This window comes from Athalia rosae, chromosome 7 (genome assembly GCF_917208135.1).
Source record: "Athalia rosae chromosome 7, iyAthRosa1.1, whole genome shotgun sequence".
Classification (NCBI taxonomy): Eukaryota; Metazoa; Arthropoda; class Insecta; order Hymenoptera; family Athaliidae; genus Athalia; species Athalia rosae.
The window spans coordinates 4,518,971-4,536,916 of NC_064032.1; the positions used below are offsets into that span (position 1 = coordinate 4,518,971).

The 17,946-nt window shown below is 43.0% G+C and overlaps 1 protein-coding gene across 2 annotated transcripts in view; it reads left to right on the forward strand.

Moving 5' to 3' along the window:
* Positions 1–206: 206 nt before the first annotated feature.
* The window catches only part of LOC105693327, a 46,671-nt gene continuing 28,931 nt past the window's right edge, over positions 207–17,946 (forward strand). The window contains exons 1-2 of one of the 2 annotated variants that reach the window (XM_048658938.1): positions 207–343; positions 450–608. In XM_048658938.1, the coding sequence (XP_048514895.1) occupies positions 545–608 (64 nt within the window). In that variant the 5' untranslated portion in view covers positions 207–343; positions 450–544. Of the gene's footprint in view, positions 344–449; positions 609–671; positions 1,938–17,946 lie in introns of those variants that run through there. The other variant, XM_012413170.3, reaches the window with a different exon arrangement.

Consider the following 17,946-nt stretch of genomic DNA (forward strand, 5'->3'; position numbering starts at 1 on the left):
TATATATATATATATATATTATCTGTACGATAGGAATAGATCATCACCTAGATCTACGGATATACATATAGCAATTCATTGATATTTAATGAACAAATAAACAAAAATTAGTCATATTAAAAACTGTGAACAGAAATATTTGATATATTAATCACATATTTTCCCTGTACTTGCAGATCTCCAATACCCGGTCCGACCAGAAATCATATCGACAAATTCCTAATCCTCTGGCTTTCCAATTGTCCTTGGGATACCCGCAGTCTCCGCTCCAACGAACGAGAACTCTCGCTTTTTACCCTTATCCCACGAGGCGCGGGAGAACTCTGAGTTTCTTCGGCAACACGTAAAAATTATTTATTATCCCTTGTACAATTGTTACAATCGAACGAATTTATTTTATCCATGCGAATTGCACAGTAGCAAAAGAAAAAAAAAATTGATATCTACAGGTAAACGTGCCGTGTTCAATGCGACACTGATTTTCGCCGGACATTTATTTCGACGGCACAGACGTGCGGGCATCGAAGTCTCCGAGTGCGTTCCAATGGCGTCTGCGATGTCGTCTCGGTGTTCTTTATTTACCGGTCTGTTTTACCGACGCCGAATAGGTAAGTTCGTTTATATTTCCTAGGGGTGGATTTTATCCTTTAATATGAGCAACCCTTGGGCGAGTTTCGGGGTAGCGTTGAGAGGTGGCGCTTCGAGTCGGTCACTCTCGAGGCGTGGAAAACGCGAAAGCGTGTGTGTGTGTCGGGTTTAAATTGTGGTAGCGCGCCGGCCGGCAGCCGTCAGTCAGTTACGCTGGCACTTCGCGCACGACCGCCGTTTGGTTAACATCATCGCGGTGATGATGAAAAGAAAAAAAAACTTCATTCGATAGTTGAACGCGAAAATGCAGTTTTTTTATTGCCGGTTATTATTTTATTTCGTACGGTGATCGCAAGGTGACTACGTATCGCAGATGGAGAATCACGCGATAATAACGAACGAAACGTCGCGGAGTGCAGATGCAATTGTTGTTCGCCAATGCAACTCTTGCAAAATAATAACTTATCATTATTTTCGTACGCGGTAAATTAGGTTTCGTCCGATCCGCGGCGATCGTACGTACGATCGCAAAGCTTCGTAGTTTAAAAAAAAATAAATAATAATTTTGAAAAGAAAAAAAAGTAAAAACTACTTAAAAAAATAGTATTTCAACTACTTAATAATTTTAATTACTATTGTATCGCTTCACTTCGTTTATTTTCTATCTTTATACCGCGCGTTTATGATTTTTACTTATTTAAAAAATTCGCTGCTGCGTTAAAAAAAAAAAAAACATAAAAACATAAAAAAAAAATAAAAAAAAAACTTCAAGTGTTCGAATCGTGATGTGTGTACTCGTCGGCATTGCTCGAGTGATCGTTGATGAATCTATGGAACAATTAGTGGTGAATTAAATCGGTTAGCGAGGCGATGCTAAGATACGTCAATGAATAAACGAAGGAGCAACGGAGGCGTACAATTCTCAATGGCATTTGAAATCGACGAACCGTTGAACGGATAGATAAATAAACCAACTAACGATCAAATTATTCAAATGTTATGTTCGGAGTAGCGCGGTGTTTATCGGTTAAAATTAAAAACGACAATAACGAAATAAATAATCGACATGCCGTTCGTCGTGAGAAAAGTGGAACCCCGATTACTTTGCAGAGGTCATGTGCCACCTGGAACACTTCCCGGCGCCGGAGACGAATTGGATTCCGTGTCCCACGGTGCGTTGACCGGTTGTCTGAAACAATTGGCCTCGGTTTTAACGCTGGCCGAGGATATATTCGCCGAATTGACGTCGGAACTGGCCAATATAGCTGACAGAAGCGGTTCCCTCAGGCGAAGAGTCGACAAAATCGAGGAACGCCTGGGAACGATCGACCCCAAGAAGATTCCAGTCCGTGAGTAGCAAAAAAAAAACTAGAAAAAATAACACGTTGTAGAAGCGGTAAGAATACGGTAATCACATGGAAACGAAGCGGAATTCGCCAACTCGGAATTACCGGTATTCGGTGGTGCTCGGTATACACCACGTTCCACCGAATTTACTTACCGGGGCGCTCACGGCGCACCGTTGAATTTTCACCGGGCGTGGGAAACGATTATCTCCGTACCTCCGGCAAGTTTCACCCGAAGAAGTCCGCTGCTCGCTCTTCCACGCCTACCGACGGGGCCCTCTGCCTTTAAGGTCTTTTGCCTTCGGCCCCGACAAAGACCGCCTTCTTCTTATTCTCGGCTCGCACGATCGAAAGAGGCATTCACGCGTACGACGGTGGTGTACGCACACGCGCAGCGACTGTTTTATGCACCTTGAAAACTCGAAGGCAGAGGAAATAACGCGCGATATTCGAGAAAAAAAATTGGGAAATCGAATTACGCGTCGTGTTTTTTTTTTTTTTTTTTTTTTTTGGAATTTAAAGAAAACGAGAGGAAAAACGTTGTTGCGATCGATCGACGGATACCAACCTGTAACCTCAACGTGTGTGTGTATACATAGCTGATCCGAGACTTTCTCACAACCGAGAATCGCTCTTGGAGATTTTTCATAAACGCTAAACTTTCTATTCTCCGTATACGTATACACGTATAAACACGCGTGCAGGCAAACTCGGCTTGCACGGATTTAATAATTTTACAATCGCTTACCGCAAAAACCTAATGAAATATTCCCACCGAGTTCCAACCGTACAGATGCAATACTATGCACGCGTACAGTGAGAAAACGGACAGACTTCGATTATGCAACGCGGCGTGCAGATTATTTTGCATCAACGCGATTAATTTGTTTACCTTTGTTTTTTGTTTTTTTTTTTTTTCTTCAAACTTACCCGATTTTTCACGATTCGTCGCGATACATTTTTTTTTTGTATAAAACCTATACCTGCACAAGGGGCAGCTGAGGCGTCTTTAGAAATGCATTGCTTATTTTTTTTTTTCTCATTTTCTCATTTTCATTTTCTCTCGTCGCCTCTCGTCTCTTTTCGCTTTCCTTTACGGACCGTTGGATTTATACGTACGCGGGCAGAATATAGGTATATGCTACTTCAGGTTGGACACCCCGTATACACACACGCACGCAGACCCTAGAAGGGAAGGATAAACTCTCTTCTGGAGGGTAAGGGAACCTAAGCTGTTTGCCGATGGAAGCCATAGATCCATTTTGCGTTGACTCTTCCCTTACATTTCTCTCTCTATATATATATATATGTATATATATCGTGTCCATATACCTATCTCTATGGGGATAATGTATACCGTGCCGCAGAAGCATGGATATGTATCTAAAGCCATACGACGCGATGCGTTTATCCTACACTGTACGAATACGTTTATTAATTATACCTATATACATAGGAGATTCGTGTCTCTCGAGGCTTCGTGAAATTTTACAAAAGACATCGAATCCGGGGTAGGGTAGGAACGACGGATTGAGTACCGCGTTTAAGTTTTCGAAAAAATTTACCAGTTCACAACTTTGTCAAGTATATCTAATCATCCGTCATCGTTATCGTCATCATCGTTCATCCGTGACTGACAATACCGACCGGTATATATAAATCACAATGATTTTTATCTGACCCCATTAAGAACAAATGTATCCATCGATTCGTTCCACATAGAAATTCTATGAGCGCATGTGGAAAAGCTAGGTTCAGTTTATTATGTATATTGCACGAAACGATTCGATGTAGAGGAAAGAATATATATATATATATGTATATATATGTATGTATGTGCATGTATAAATATGTATTTATCCACTCGTGTTATATCTGACCCGTTGTAAACGCCCACACGTACATAATTATCTATATGGTTAATTATTATTGTTGTGCACCTCCGTATATGTGTGTGCGTGTGTGTAGTATATTTTCCGTGAAGAAAATACGCGGAGCATTTGCCGCACTCCGATCACTCGATGTGTATCGTATTTGTTTTACGGAGGTCCGTGTATCTCGGAAACCCGCTGATAACGATATACAATTTTGTAACGTCGTAACGCACAATACGAACGATCGATATTCGCGATTCACGCGTGATTCCATGCGATGTACGAATCGCCGAAAATGTACACCCGAAAGAATCGATCCTGGAGGTGAAAAATTCGGATTATTCGGATTCCTGAATTCAAAGTATAGTGGAACAGATTAAAAACTGAGGGGAGGAAAAAACGTGTCGAAAATTGAGTACACAGGTATATATATATTTGAAATCGACCGCTATGGAGATTTTTCCAACGACGCCAACGAACCACCGTAAATCCCGGGAATAAATAATCGGTGGTTATTGTTATGATATACCGTGCGTTAAACGGTTGGGAATCAAGTTTCGAATGTGCGGAGCGAGCTAGAGCATCGTTAAATCTGCGGGTAGCGTACGATGCGGAGGGATACGCGTTATTATACCCTGTTATGTATACGTATGCTCGGAGCTAGTGCGAAATAATTTAATACAAGCGTAAAGTGACATTCCGTGTCAGTGTTGATAACTGAAACCTTCGGTTTCTTTTGATACGGAGCGAAATTAATGCGGAGGCGTTATACGACGGCGGATCGTGTTTGTTTGGCTCGGGTTTCGCGCGTTCGATTCGTCTTTTACCTTTCGATTTTCGATTTTTAATTTTAATTTTTTTTCTTCTTTTTTTTTCCTTTTTCTTTCAACTCCGGGGAATTCGAATTAAGTTTATCTCGTAACACCGATACAGGGTTTCAAAGGGGCGCGAGAGTATCTCTACTTCGGATTTTCTCTCGTCTTCATCTTCTTTTTCGTGGCCTTTTTTTTTTCTCTTTTTTTTTATTTTTATTCTACCATCAAGCAGGATTAATGAACGTCTATTCTCAAACACGCCTTCTGCACTTCGGGTCCGCCGTTGTAACAGTTCATAAATCATGGATCATGTTCACCATCGTTATAATTATAATATACAAGCTAACAAGTTCACACAAAGACTTGCTTTTCTTTTCTATCTTTTTTTTTTGTTTTTTTTTCTCTCTCTCTCTCTCACTTTCTTCCCTTGTGCTGCTCCCGTTTTCGAAATTAATTCAATTAAATCGGTTGAAAAGAGCGTGGGAACCTTACGAGAATAATTTGTATCCTACCCATCTCTCCGGTTCGTTGGTCTAAATTTGATAAGCGTGTTTTGAAAAAAAAAAAAAAAAAAAAAAACGGAATTATCGTTCAACGAGACGCGAAATGAAGTGCGGAAAATTTCACTTTCGCTGTCACGCGGTCGCTGCAGCCCTTGGTTGAGAAAAAAAGCAGAATAATAAAAAGAAAAAAAACAAATACTTTGCGCACGGGGTTGAGAATGAAAGGAATTCCCGCCCTTTTTTCCACATCCTTTGCCACTCTACGGTACAAAAATTTGATGCTCGTAACTTTTTTTTCTTTCTCTCTTTATTCGTAGATAGAATTTAACAGCGGAAATGGGCGCTGCACAGTTTCTTTTCATTCATATCCTCTCGAGTATAATATTCTATAAAGTTGTTCGACAAAAACTGCTTCAACCGGCACACGCCTTCGAATATTTATATATGTATATAAACCATTCGGGAAAAAAAAAAAAAAATGTTCAGGCCGACACCTTCTTCGACAGCTCATTTCAAACGCGTAAAAAATTCACCAAAAATCTCAACCGCGCATTTTAGAGTAGATACAGATTTTTTTTTTGTCACACTAACGTCGCTTGATTGCGAATATTTAAATTTGATTGATTTTTGTTTTTTCCTTTTTTACATGATTATACAAATTCTACGAAAATTAGAATAAAAAAAATTTCCGTCTCGTTCGCACGGAATTTAGGAACAGGAAACTCCCCCCTGGGATTTCAACGGCGACGTAATATTCGGGGCTGGGGGTTAGGTGGGTGTGAAAATTTCCGTCTACCAAATTTGTCAACACCTTTTTGGAATGCCAAATAGGTTTGCGGATGGATTTATATTCGGCGTCCCGTATCACAATACCTATACACATATTTTATCTTCATCTTGAAAAAAAACCAGCGCGACGCGGTCATTTTCGTTCGGAAAAACTTTGTCTTGGGGAACATCTGCACTCCCGGGCAGTAGGGCGAGCGAACGAACGAACGAATAATACGAACGCACCGAAACCACGCCGCGGTGCGATACGCGTTTTTCAACCCTCCCGTACTTCTCGACGAAGAAAGCGGTCTGTGGGAAGATTTCAGGGGTTTCCTCACCCCAATACAAGACCGCGCGCTCGTATGCGACGTCGGCTGTGCGACAACATTTGAAGAAAATGAAAAGAAAAAGAGAAAGAAAAAAAAAATCAGAAAAAAAATAATTTCAACTCACAAACCCGTACGTACCGATATACGATATATTGCATAACCGGTGCTTGGCTGTACACTCTCCGATCTGCACGTATACCTATTTAATTTACAACTCGATTCCGTCGTCTGAGAATCTAAAATTTCTTCAAAAGTTTTTCTTACATATATATATATATATATATGTGTACGTTGAACGCGTGATGCAGAAGTGAGCACGTGCGCGCGTTTAAACAAGGGCGAGGGATCGCGTCACGGATGGCTAAAATTAAACGGGAAAGGACTTTTTTCCTGGCTGCTGGCTGGTGATGCAGGCTGGCATTTATGGTACTTATTCCGGCACCAGCTGGTAACCGGAAGTTGGCTCGTTGCGGAAGAAATGGGCGCGTTTGGAATACCGCGGCGTTACAGACTTTGCGTATAGAGAAGGGAGGAAGAAAAGAGGGAAAAAAAAAAAAAAAAAAAAGTAAAAAAATAATACCGAGTGAAATAAAAGGAAGTTTTACATGCAAGTCAGCGGGAGGGGTGAGAAACACGACGGAGGGGCGCGCGCCCGATATATAAGATAGGGTAGTTTTATTCGTCTGGGAGAACCGTTACGTGGCCCACTTTTATCGTCGTCGTTGTTATTATTATTATTATTATTATTATTATTATTATAGTTATTTTGATTTTGAGAATTCGAGTCCAAGCTGACTGTATAAGAACCAGTAACGTGGACGTGCTGCGTGAAAAATTACAGTCCGGATAGAGAGGAGAAAAATTTCAAAGGGGGGGGCAAAAAAAGAAAAGAAACGGAAGGCCGAAGGGTGCAGTCGCTTTGTCGGAACGAGACCCCCGTCAATAAGTTCCTTGAAAAAGTCACGTGGTATCGCCGATCCGTTCCGTGGGTTGTACTCTATACTCTTATTTTGTTTTATTTCTTTCTTTTTTCTTTTTGTTGAATTTTTAAATACGGCGTAAGTCAAGATCCGCCGCAGGTGAATATCGCTGTTAAAAGTCCTCGCTTTTATGTTGGTTCGCGCTAAGACGTCAGGTGGATCAACGGTCGTTGCCACCTGTTACCGTCTCGACGTGGAGCAATAACGCCATTGAGTAATAAAATTCACGCAGGTGACGCCAGCTTTTATCTGTTGAAGTCGTAGGTACGCGCGAAAAATTTCATTTCCTCTTCTCCTCGTTTTCACCGTGTCTCATTTATTTTCTTTTTCTTTTTTTTCTTTTTTTTTTTTTGATTCGAAGAATACTCCAGACAAAATAGGCGACCCGATACCCGGATTCGAATTTTCGTTCGCCTCGAAATTTTCGTCAGGGGGACGAAAAAAATTCTCGCTTACCGTTAGGCGTGACTCTGGGTTCATTATCTTGAGGTCCGGCGCAGGAAATTTGAAGAAAAAAATTCTTCGTCGATCGGCACGGAAATTTTGCGCGTTACGCTCCGATTGATCGAAATTGAAAGTTTAAATATAGTACGGATCGATTTGCGGGGCCCCCTCGATCCGCACGTGCTAATAATCGTTCGCTCCTCCCACTCGAGCACCCGATATATTTACACCTTATGTATTACATGACCATATCTGACGCGTTGTACGTTGTACATATATATATATATATATATAGATAGATGTGTACAAAAGAAATTTCAGAGTTACAATAGTCGGACGGGGTTCGGTAGAATTCTAAATCATCATCCCCACCGTGTATTATATATATTATATACCGCGGTGTACACGAGATACGACAATGGCGTTCAGATTTTTCGTTCAACAAATCACCCCGTCTATTGTCGACGAATTAAATCCCCATTGAGATGTGGGGCGAAGGTCGTGCAACGCGATATAACGTCATTCTATTGGAAAACTTGTAAATCTGATCATCGGTCAATTTCACGCGTATACCCATTGTGGCTAATTATATTATACCATACATTCATCGAATTCTCCGAATGCAGCAGTCGCGAATTTGAAAATGTTCGGATTTTTTTGAAAAATTCGCTCGTCACAAATACGGCGAACACTCTTCGGTCACAAGGTTCCCAAATTCTTTCCTTTCCTTCCTTCTTTTTTTTATTTTGGCTTATTTTTTTTGTCTTTTTTCGCGATCACCCCATATCCAATCGATCGTTAAATCGTTACGCTGCAAAGTGTATCCATTTAATCGTTATCTAATGAATACACAATCGAGTCACGGGGGGGAGCATAATAAGGGCGCCTATTTATGCGCACTCGAATCTTTACAGTCGAATTATCCTCCGTGGCGGCAGGACGGTTCTCGTGCACGTTGCGCAAAAAAAAAAAAAAGAAAAAGAATAAAGAGAGGAGTACCTATTGTGTTTTATTTTTTTTTTTTCGGGCTACGAACGTACGAGAGGGGCCGATATACCGCCTGTGGTTGCCCCATCGGCTGCTGTTGCAAAAGTAGTAGAAGGGGGAAGAAAAATTCGTTTCGAAAATATATTCGGGGGAATAAACATATGACAAGCAAAACGGTGCATCGAGTCTCTGCAGGTATACACACATACATACATATAGCATCCCGTATACACGTATACACACACACACAGTGTATGTAAAACTACCACACGCGCACGTGGTACGGAATCGAAGCAGATGTGAAATCCGCCATGCGGACGACGCATCGTCGTCCTCCGTACCGCCGACGGTTTTGCTTCCGCTGATTTTTCACGCTTTATTTGAGTATTGCGGACGTAATTCGTTTTCGATTATTATCGTATGAAGAACTTCTATGTATATAAGCGCGCAATGAAATAATGCGGTGACGTAGAACGAAGTGGAAGTGTGCCACGATAACGGGTGAGAATATACCGGATAAAGTGTATACGTCCGTTTCGATTTTGAAAAAAGTAAAAATAAATAAATAAAATAAAATGAATAAAAGTATCCATCCATCCATCCGATCGACGATGAGGATAAAAATCATTTACCGCCATCGATTACCGCGCAAGGAATTATCGTACAGACGTCGTGATTTATTTATTCAATTAATTCGAATTTTATTACACGCTTGAATAAACCCTCTGTATATTCATAGCCGGTAAAGAGCGACGAAGCAAAAAAAAAAAAAATAAATAAATAACACGGAAACATTATCGGTGCACAGAAAACAATGAACAATACCGAATATGTGTACCGGAAGTAAGCATGCGCGAGTTTTTTCTTTTTTTTTTTTTTCATTGCTTTCTCTATACGTACTAGCTTATCTAGCCGTGAAGAGAGGCAAAAAAATTACGTAATTATGACCCGGATGAAATTCGTATCGGGACTGAATCTGATAGCGTGTACGGAAACGTATGAAACGGATCGTCAGAAGTCAGACGGATTGCGACGCTTAAAAATAGATACGATATGGATTTTCATATATATTTTTATATCATTAAATGAGAATAAAAATTTTTCACAATCTATTTTAAATTGTATATATACATAGAATTTAAAATTCAATATTGAAATGAATAATAATTGAATAATTTTATCGTCTCTATAATCAATAAGAGTTTGTCACATATTTTAATTGATGTATATATTTAATAGATTATTTTATATTATTTCCGAAAAATTAGCTATCGAAAAATTTCGTTCAGATTCGACGAAAGTTATCCGATATGAAACAACGACGCGATCGATTTCGGTGTATTTTATTTACCGGTTTTTTTTTTTTCACGTCGAATCGAATCGTGTAAAGGGCGAATTTTTGTTCCGCGTTTCATAGACACCCGTACGTAACCATGGCGATTATCAACGGTGCTTTTTTCTTTTTTTTTTTTTTTTTAATCTAAAGTACACAGAGACGCGAACAAAACGCCATTAATTCTCGCACGACAGGTGAACGTGAATCGTCGTTTCGTGCATCGTTGCACATCGGATATCCTGATTTTAGAATAATAAATAAAGGAACCTAGTTTTTCACTATTTAATGAACTAGGATAATTTTTTTTTTTTTTCTTATAATTCTCGCGGTGACCGAAATCGTTAACCGAAATGACGAAATTAACGCATACCTCGGTATATCGGATCGATCGGATCCGATGAGTTTCGTTGAAATTTCTCTGTTTCTTTTTTTTCCCCGCCACCAATCTAATCTAATCTAATCTACGGCCCGATTTCGGAACGTTGAATTTTAATCTCCGCTCCTCGATTTTGCCGACGTTTTCGTCGTGCAGTCGCGCGACATTTTTCTCCATTGGCCCAGTGGTCCCGTTCGAATCTGGACCGAGCGCGCGACGACAGGCCAGCCTCGCCAGAGACTAGAGGGTCATTTTCAGTAGTCTAGGTTATTTTCGTAGGTAAATATCCCCGCGGCTCTAAATATAGAAATTCACGTTCTATGAATAGAGGGGAATAGAAAATAGACGCCGCATTACCGCGACGTATAACACGCTTAGTTTATTTTCCGGATTCTTTAGCTCTCCGTTTCTGTATCGTTTTCCTTTTCCCTCTTTTTTTTATTTTTTTTTTTGTTCTCTCTTCTTTCTCTACACATCGCTGTCTAGGAGTCTAGAAACCAGCGCCGCGACAGCGAGAGCAGCTGACTCCGAAGTCGGTGAAAAATTCGTTCGTTCGTTCGTTCGACGGGTGGGAAATAAAAAAAATGACGCAGGGTTTCTCTTCCTCTTCTTTCGTCTCGCAGCTGTCCGTCGTATATATTCGTTCGTTATAATCGTTCGTAAGCGCGGTGGTACTCGATTAATTAGAAACGGAGGAGAAGCGATATCATGCAGGCTAGCGGTAATTCGATTACAGCGTCGTTAGTGCAGACCGATGACGACGATCGAGGTAAAACGCGTCGCGTCGACGTTCGTCGGTCGAAAAATAAACCCCGTGTTGTTTTTTTAATTTTTTTCACACAACGCGGTTACAGAGGCGTTGCGCGCGTGTGTGTGTGTACGTACGTAACGCCGATGTCGCGCCAACTCCGGAAACGGAAACACTCGAAGGACTTCCCTTTATGATATTAGATCTCCGAGCGGAGAGCCCATCGATCCGCATCCACAGCGCCACAAAGCGATCTCTCCTCGCCTTCATCCCCCCCCCCCCCCCCCCTCCTTCTCCTTTTTCAAATTACCAAAAAAGAATTTTCCACCACGGAGTGGACGGAAATTTTCTTCGTCTTCTTCTTTTTCGCGTTTCATTTTTTCGCGGACGCCACCCGTTACACGGCGAATCTCGCTAGTTTTCGACGAGCGATTATTATTATTATTCCGTATACCCCCGTGGCGCCTGACGCGCACCTGCATCCGCGCGGTTCACACCCCCCGAAAGTTCTACCTACTTTATCGGTATACCTATACGTGTATGTGTATATATATATATATATATATATATATATATATATATATATATATATATATGTATACGTGTTTCGCGAAACACCGTGCGAAATTTTAGCGAAACTCAACCGCCGCATACGCAGGGCGACGATTTTTGCTTTTTTTTTCGAAAATTGAACGAAATCGATCATTCGTCGAGAAAATTTCTTTTTTCTACTCAATTTTCGCAGAGTATAAAAATAAGGCGAGAAGGTATGAAAAGCTGTACGAGAGATGGAAAGAGATTCGTGTAAAGTTGCGGTTATAAGGAAATACCTACCTATAAACGTACGTTGCAACTCGGGTACGCGTAGGTACGTATAATAGACTTTGGAGAACTCGTAGATGTTGTCGTCGTCGTCGTCGTTGTTGTCTCTCGGTAACGAGTCACGTACGTATTAGAAACGACGTCGGGAAGAGGAGACGCTCCCGGTTCGGAGGCATTCTTCCATCCTGTAATCCCCGATACTGTCGCGTTACACCGCTGATTCTCCTCTTTCGTTCTCCAGCTTCTTCTTCTTCTTCTTCCTCCTCTTCTTCTTCTTCTTTTTTTCTTTTCATTTGTTTTTATTTTCTTCTCCCCCGTCCTCGTTCAAACTTCTCCAAGCTATCTCCTTCGTTCCGACCGAGACTTACGTGAGTTCCTTTCCTCGGAACTACTTAACGGTTTTATACTCCTTGACCGTCTATCTCCGCAGACTCCGAAATCACTCGAGATATCCGCGCGTCTATTTTTTCTGTTTTTTTTCTGTTTTTTTTCTGTTTTTTTTTCTTTCCGTACAACAGGCCGGATTCTTTTTCTTCTCTACGCGAAGAAATATATGTACGCACTAGGAGGATCGGCCACACTGGTTTCAGGGTCATTTGCAATCCCGTTTGGCAAACTTCTTCTTCTTCTTCTCCCATTTCTCCACCCCCCTCCCGCGCGCCCACCCTCTTCTTTATTTCTGCTTTCCGTTTCTTCGTTCATTTTTATTTTTATTTTCATTTTTATTCTTTTGTTTTTTTATTCCATTCTCGTTTTCCACCCCATACCGCATCAGCTAGTCTCCTGTCCGTTTCCGCGGTACCGGCGGCGTTTCGTCGAAATCCCCATTGTCCGAATCAGGTGTGTATCTATTTTACGAGCATGCTCAGCGCCCTTAGAAACGTCGCGGGATTCCCGAAGGATTTTTTTTCTTTCAAACGGAAGTTCAACGGTGGCAACGTTTCTACCGTACACCGGGCGATCGGGAGTTACGCGCGTTTCCCCTCGGCAAGTGCGGCGGCCGGTGGGACACGATCGGCTTCTCTTCTCCTCCCCTCCCCCAGGACGATTCCGCGCGGGGTTTATGGGACTCGTACACCGTGCTCACCGATCGAGTTCACTTGCCGGGAAGAATTGAAGCGAGTTTTTTTCTATTTATTTATTTATTTATTTTTTTCTCTATTTTTCTCTATTTTTGTCGGTTCGTTCGTTTATCCGTTCGGCCTTATGTGTTTCTCCTTTTGTTGAAATATTTCTTGGGAACTGGTCGGCGCGTCGCCGACTCGGCTTATCCGAGGGGGACGACGTTTGGACCCGCGCGCGTTCGCATGTCGCGTACAGAGCCGATAGATATATATATATATATATGTATATATATATATATGTATATATATATATAATACCCGGCAACTCGTCACATTATATGGTCAGACGAGAACGACGTTCTCCTGAGTTCAATTACCCAACGGCGATGGGATAAAAAGAACGAGGTGGAATAGAGGCGAGGATTTCTTAGGTCCGCGTCGCGGAAGATCCTCCACTTGTACTTGTATATATATATATATATATATATATATATGTTGCGGGAGAAAAAGCGCATAGATCGAACGACGCGCTCTTCGACTACGAAACAATCGTGAAACTGCAACGTGTTTTGCTTCGCTATTTTTTGTCTCATTGATCGTATCGTATCGTATCTTTTATCTCATTCTCGTTTCTCCGCCCCGCCGCACCGAGCTTTTTCCAAAATACCGATCATTATCGTTATCGTCGTCTGTTCCGAATTCAAGCCAAATCGAAAACTGTACATACATATAGAACCGTATATACATATATACATCATCCGCATTGGCGTGCGAAGATTCGACGCTGCGGTGCATACGCGCAGCGGTCAGACACCACACTCTGTGCTTTACGCTTACGCGGTTTATATTCCACACGCGCGTAACGAAATTTAACGATAATCTTTTCTCCGAGGATCAAATTACAAGCGGGTGCTGCAGCCGCCCCGGGTAGTCCGCGTCGCAGTCTTACATTATATACCCGAGGGTCTTCTAATTTTAATCTCTTAAGTCCGGAAATTTCTTCACGCTTTTTTCTTCTCAACGCCTCGAAAATAAAGGTGTGATTTTTTTTTCAGCAACGCCTCGCGAAGCGAGCTTCGAGTTACCGGGATCGGCAAAAAAAAAAATAAATAAATAAAATAGAAAAAAATAAAATATCGAGATAAACTCGCCGAACGCCTGCAGGATGCGGTGGGGATTAAATCTAGTAGAATATCGCACGCAGTCTCGCTGCGAGAGAAACGAACTTTTCCTTCTCGTTTTTCCGCTCTCCAAATTTTCACACGCGCCTGTGCAAACAGTCGCCTTTTTTTTTTTGCGGTAATAGTTTCTCGTCTCCACCAGATCTTGGGGGTGGGGGGGAGAGGGGTGCGATCCGCTCCTATCCACGCGGTGCAGAGCGCCCGCCAAAAATGCCCTCGTTTTTTTTTTATCTCGTGGTCGACATTTTCTTGCATTGTGTCGCGGCGGAAACCTATACGTTTCCGATCTTCTTACTGACCGAGTCGGACTATGGGAGGAGCGCAACCGGACCCCGCGAATCGCGTAAACCGAATCACGCGATTCGCCGATCGAGGTCTCGAAATTCAGACGCGTAACGATATAATCACCTCGGAACAATATACAAGACCCTTGAACTCGAACGGTAAGGAATTCGAAATAGACGTCGACATACGTGTACGCGTCTCTACAATTGCGTGGGTTTCGATGGAATAGAAGAACAACGTTCTTCGTCGATCTCTCCACGTGTACTCGTAGGTATAGGTACAGGTGTGTGCGTGCGTGTGTGTCGTTAGGTGTGTACCACGAAGTTGAGATTTTTGAAGATCTCTCGCGACTATAATATGTGCGGTAGAGAGAGAGAGAGAGGGAGGGAGAGAGAGAGTCTGCGGGTAAATTGGTGTTTCTCGAGAGGATCGGTTCGAGGACCAACTTATTATCCCTTACGTGTATCCTCGATGGATGCGGTCGGAGGTACGCCGTATTAACATAGATTACCATAGACCCGGTTCGTACGGCGTTGCCCTGGGCATACATTAGTCGGAGTTGCGTCGATTGCGCAACGTTTTATTCACGGTGTGTGTGTGTGTAACGTAAAATGGCGGCGACGGCGGTTGACGGTTTCGAAGCCGGATATATCTAAAAACCGAAGGTCGGAGGATAATCGGTACGAATAAGGCGAGCGAGTCTGCGGGAGCAAAAAGAAAAATTAAAAAGAATTAAAATTGAAAAAAATTAAAATCGACCGCCGCCGCCGACCGGTCGGAAGCGGAAATCGACCGGGTGCGGGGTCGATCGATCGCGTTGCCTCCCTGCACGCACGCACCCCGCGTACCTTACGGGGCAACAATTCGCCCCAAAGAACACCACCGAAACCGCACGGGGGTCTCGCAGCCTGTCACGATTGATCTTGATTACAATAAAGCGTTATATCGCATCTGCCGAGCGGCTTTCATACGCTTAGCCGTATAACTTGTTATTTTTCTTTTCTCTCTTTTTTTTTTTCTTTTTTTTTTTTTTTTTGCTCTCGCTTCCTCTCTTCTCTTCCCTATGGGTTTTATCCCCCGTCCGTGGGACGCGGGGCCCTTCCTGCCCCCCTCCCGCCCCCCTCCCGTGGCATAGGTGCCAGAATTTTGAGGCCAAAGTCGCCCTATCTCCCTACCTCCCTCCCTCCCTCCCTCCCTCTCTCTCCCCTCGCGAGTGGTCAGCTGCTGCGGCGAACTGTATAAGCGGCGGTGGCGATCCCCGTGCGCATCGTGTATAATATGCAAAATTTCCACGAAGGGATATATAATAACCGTATAGGAGGGCGAAAGGGTTCGCCATTTGGGGATGGTTTACCTACTCTACTCTCCTCTCCCGTCCCCCGATGATTGTACATCCGCCATTGACCCCGAGCGTCAAGGGTGTTTTTATTTGGGGATCGACAAGTGCGCGTCGCATATGCGACGTGTGGGGAGAGGATTCGTTTTATTATTCCTAATTTCGCGGTTTCTTCGGGTTTTGTACGGTAACGTACGTGTACACCGAGAAATACTTCAAGGTTTTCGTCCGACCGCGTCCGGAAGTTGCGTTATCGGATGCATAGCACTCGTTTTGGTTTTTTTCTTCTTCTTCTTCTTTCTTTACCTTCACCTTCTTTTTTCCTTATCTCATCTTCTCCACGTTTAGTGTAGATATAACGACTCGCTCGCTCGCTTCTCACCTTCCTCCACTTCTTATCTATAAAACACGTTTCTGTGTACCGGTGGGAAAGTTGCAGTCGAGAGAAAACGAAAAAAAAAATAGAAAAAATAGAAAAAATAGAAGAAAAAAAAAAACAAACAAACAAAAAAATCTCATACACACCAGACAACTTGACACGGATTACGAAATAGATGGCTGTATACATACGTAATAAGATCGGCGTCGTTTTACGCATATTTCTCTTTTTATCTTCAAACTTCCTTCGTCAATTTCGTTCGTCGCGCGGCCAGAATTTTTCGCACTTTCCGTTTCCTATCTCTATACCTACTATCTGGATTCAATGAATTTTCACGGGTCTAAGAACAGCCCTCGCGACCGGCTCGAGATATCCGATCCATACGAGGGATGAAAATCCGAGGCACGTGGCGTGGTACCTTCGATTTTCGCGTTTCCTTCGTCCAGGTAAACAATGTTTCGCGAGTACACGGAGGGGGATGAGGTATACAGAGGTAGAGGGGGAGGAGGTAGGAGGTATACATTTACAGGACTATAAATTATCGCTTAATAATATCTCCACCGTTCGGTTACGTCGGCAAACCCCCCGCGCAACTTTCGAGAGAGAAAGAGAGATAAAGAGAGAGATAGAGAGAGAGATAGAGAGAGACACACAAACGCACTCGCACACAGGAGAGCCCGCAGGTCCCGATTACACGAGGCTCTGAGGTAAGCGAAGATTGCGTATACGGTTGCACACCGTATACATATAAGTTGGTGTACGCGATATCGGTAGCCGCCTATGTACGCGGCTGGTCGCGGGTCGCACAGCATCCCAGAATCGAGCGGGGTACGTGTACACCACCACCGTTGCGTACCGGTGGAAGGAAGCGAGCGAGCCGGCCGGCCGGCCGGCCAGCGGGCTCTCTTCCATGCGCCTTTTATAACGTCGCGGACAGAGTCGAATCCAAATAAGGAAATCGCTCCTCGAGACAAGTGCGCGCAACCCAGAACCAACTTCAGGTGACCGATGAACCTCAGGGTCGTTCAACTTACGGATTTCTCTCCACTCCGACCGACCGACCGACCGACCGCCACCGCCGCTGCCCCGTATCTCCAACGGCCTGAAAAAGAGGTATTTTTATATATACACAGCATATACCCGTGTACTACTCCTCTACTCTTGTATTCGAACGACGGACAATAACGATTCAGAAATCCAGCGAGCGCCCCATTGATGCTTTCTCGACGATCCTTTTCTCCCGAGGGGGTTTCTTTTCCTCCTCCTCGCCGGATTCCGAATCCGAAATGCCCCCCCTTGTTTTTTTTTTCTTACCTCTTCGATTTCGGAAACGGCGAATAATAATGCTTCGTTATCTTCCCAATTTTTGCCTTTCTCTCTTTTCATTTTATTTTCTATTTTTTTCTTCTATTTTTTTTTTTTCCATTTCTCTCACGTTTCCTCTTTGACGCGCGGGTTAGCACTTGGCGGAGTAGATTATACGCTCGGTAGCCTACGTATCGTATCGTATCGTATCGTACGTACGGGGTCCGCCCGGTATTTTCTACGCGACGACCACAGTACGGAGATCGCGCGCTTCTTTCAACCGGCGGCGAGAGTTTCTCAAGACCGTTTCGAACACGGCGACGAACCAACACTCATTCGTATTCGCAGTATTCGCTGTGTACGGTACGTACAACTCACAGCGGTTTGGTATATATATACATATATATATACCGTGTGTAACGTAGGTGGGATGATAACCCTATCTCTTATATATACATACATACATATATGTGCAAA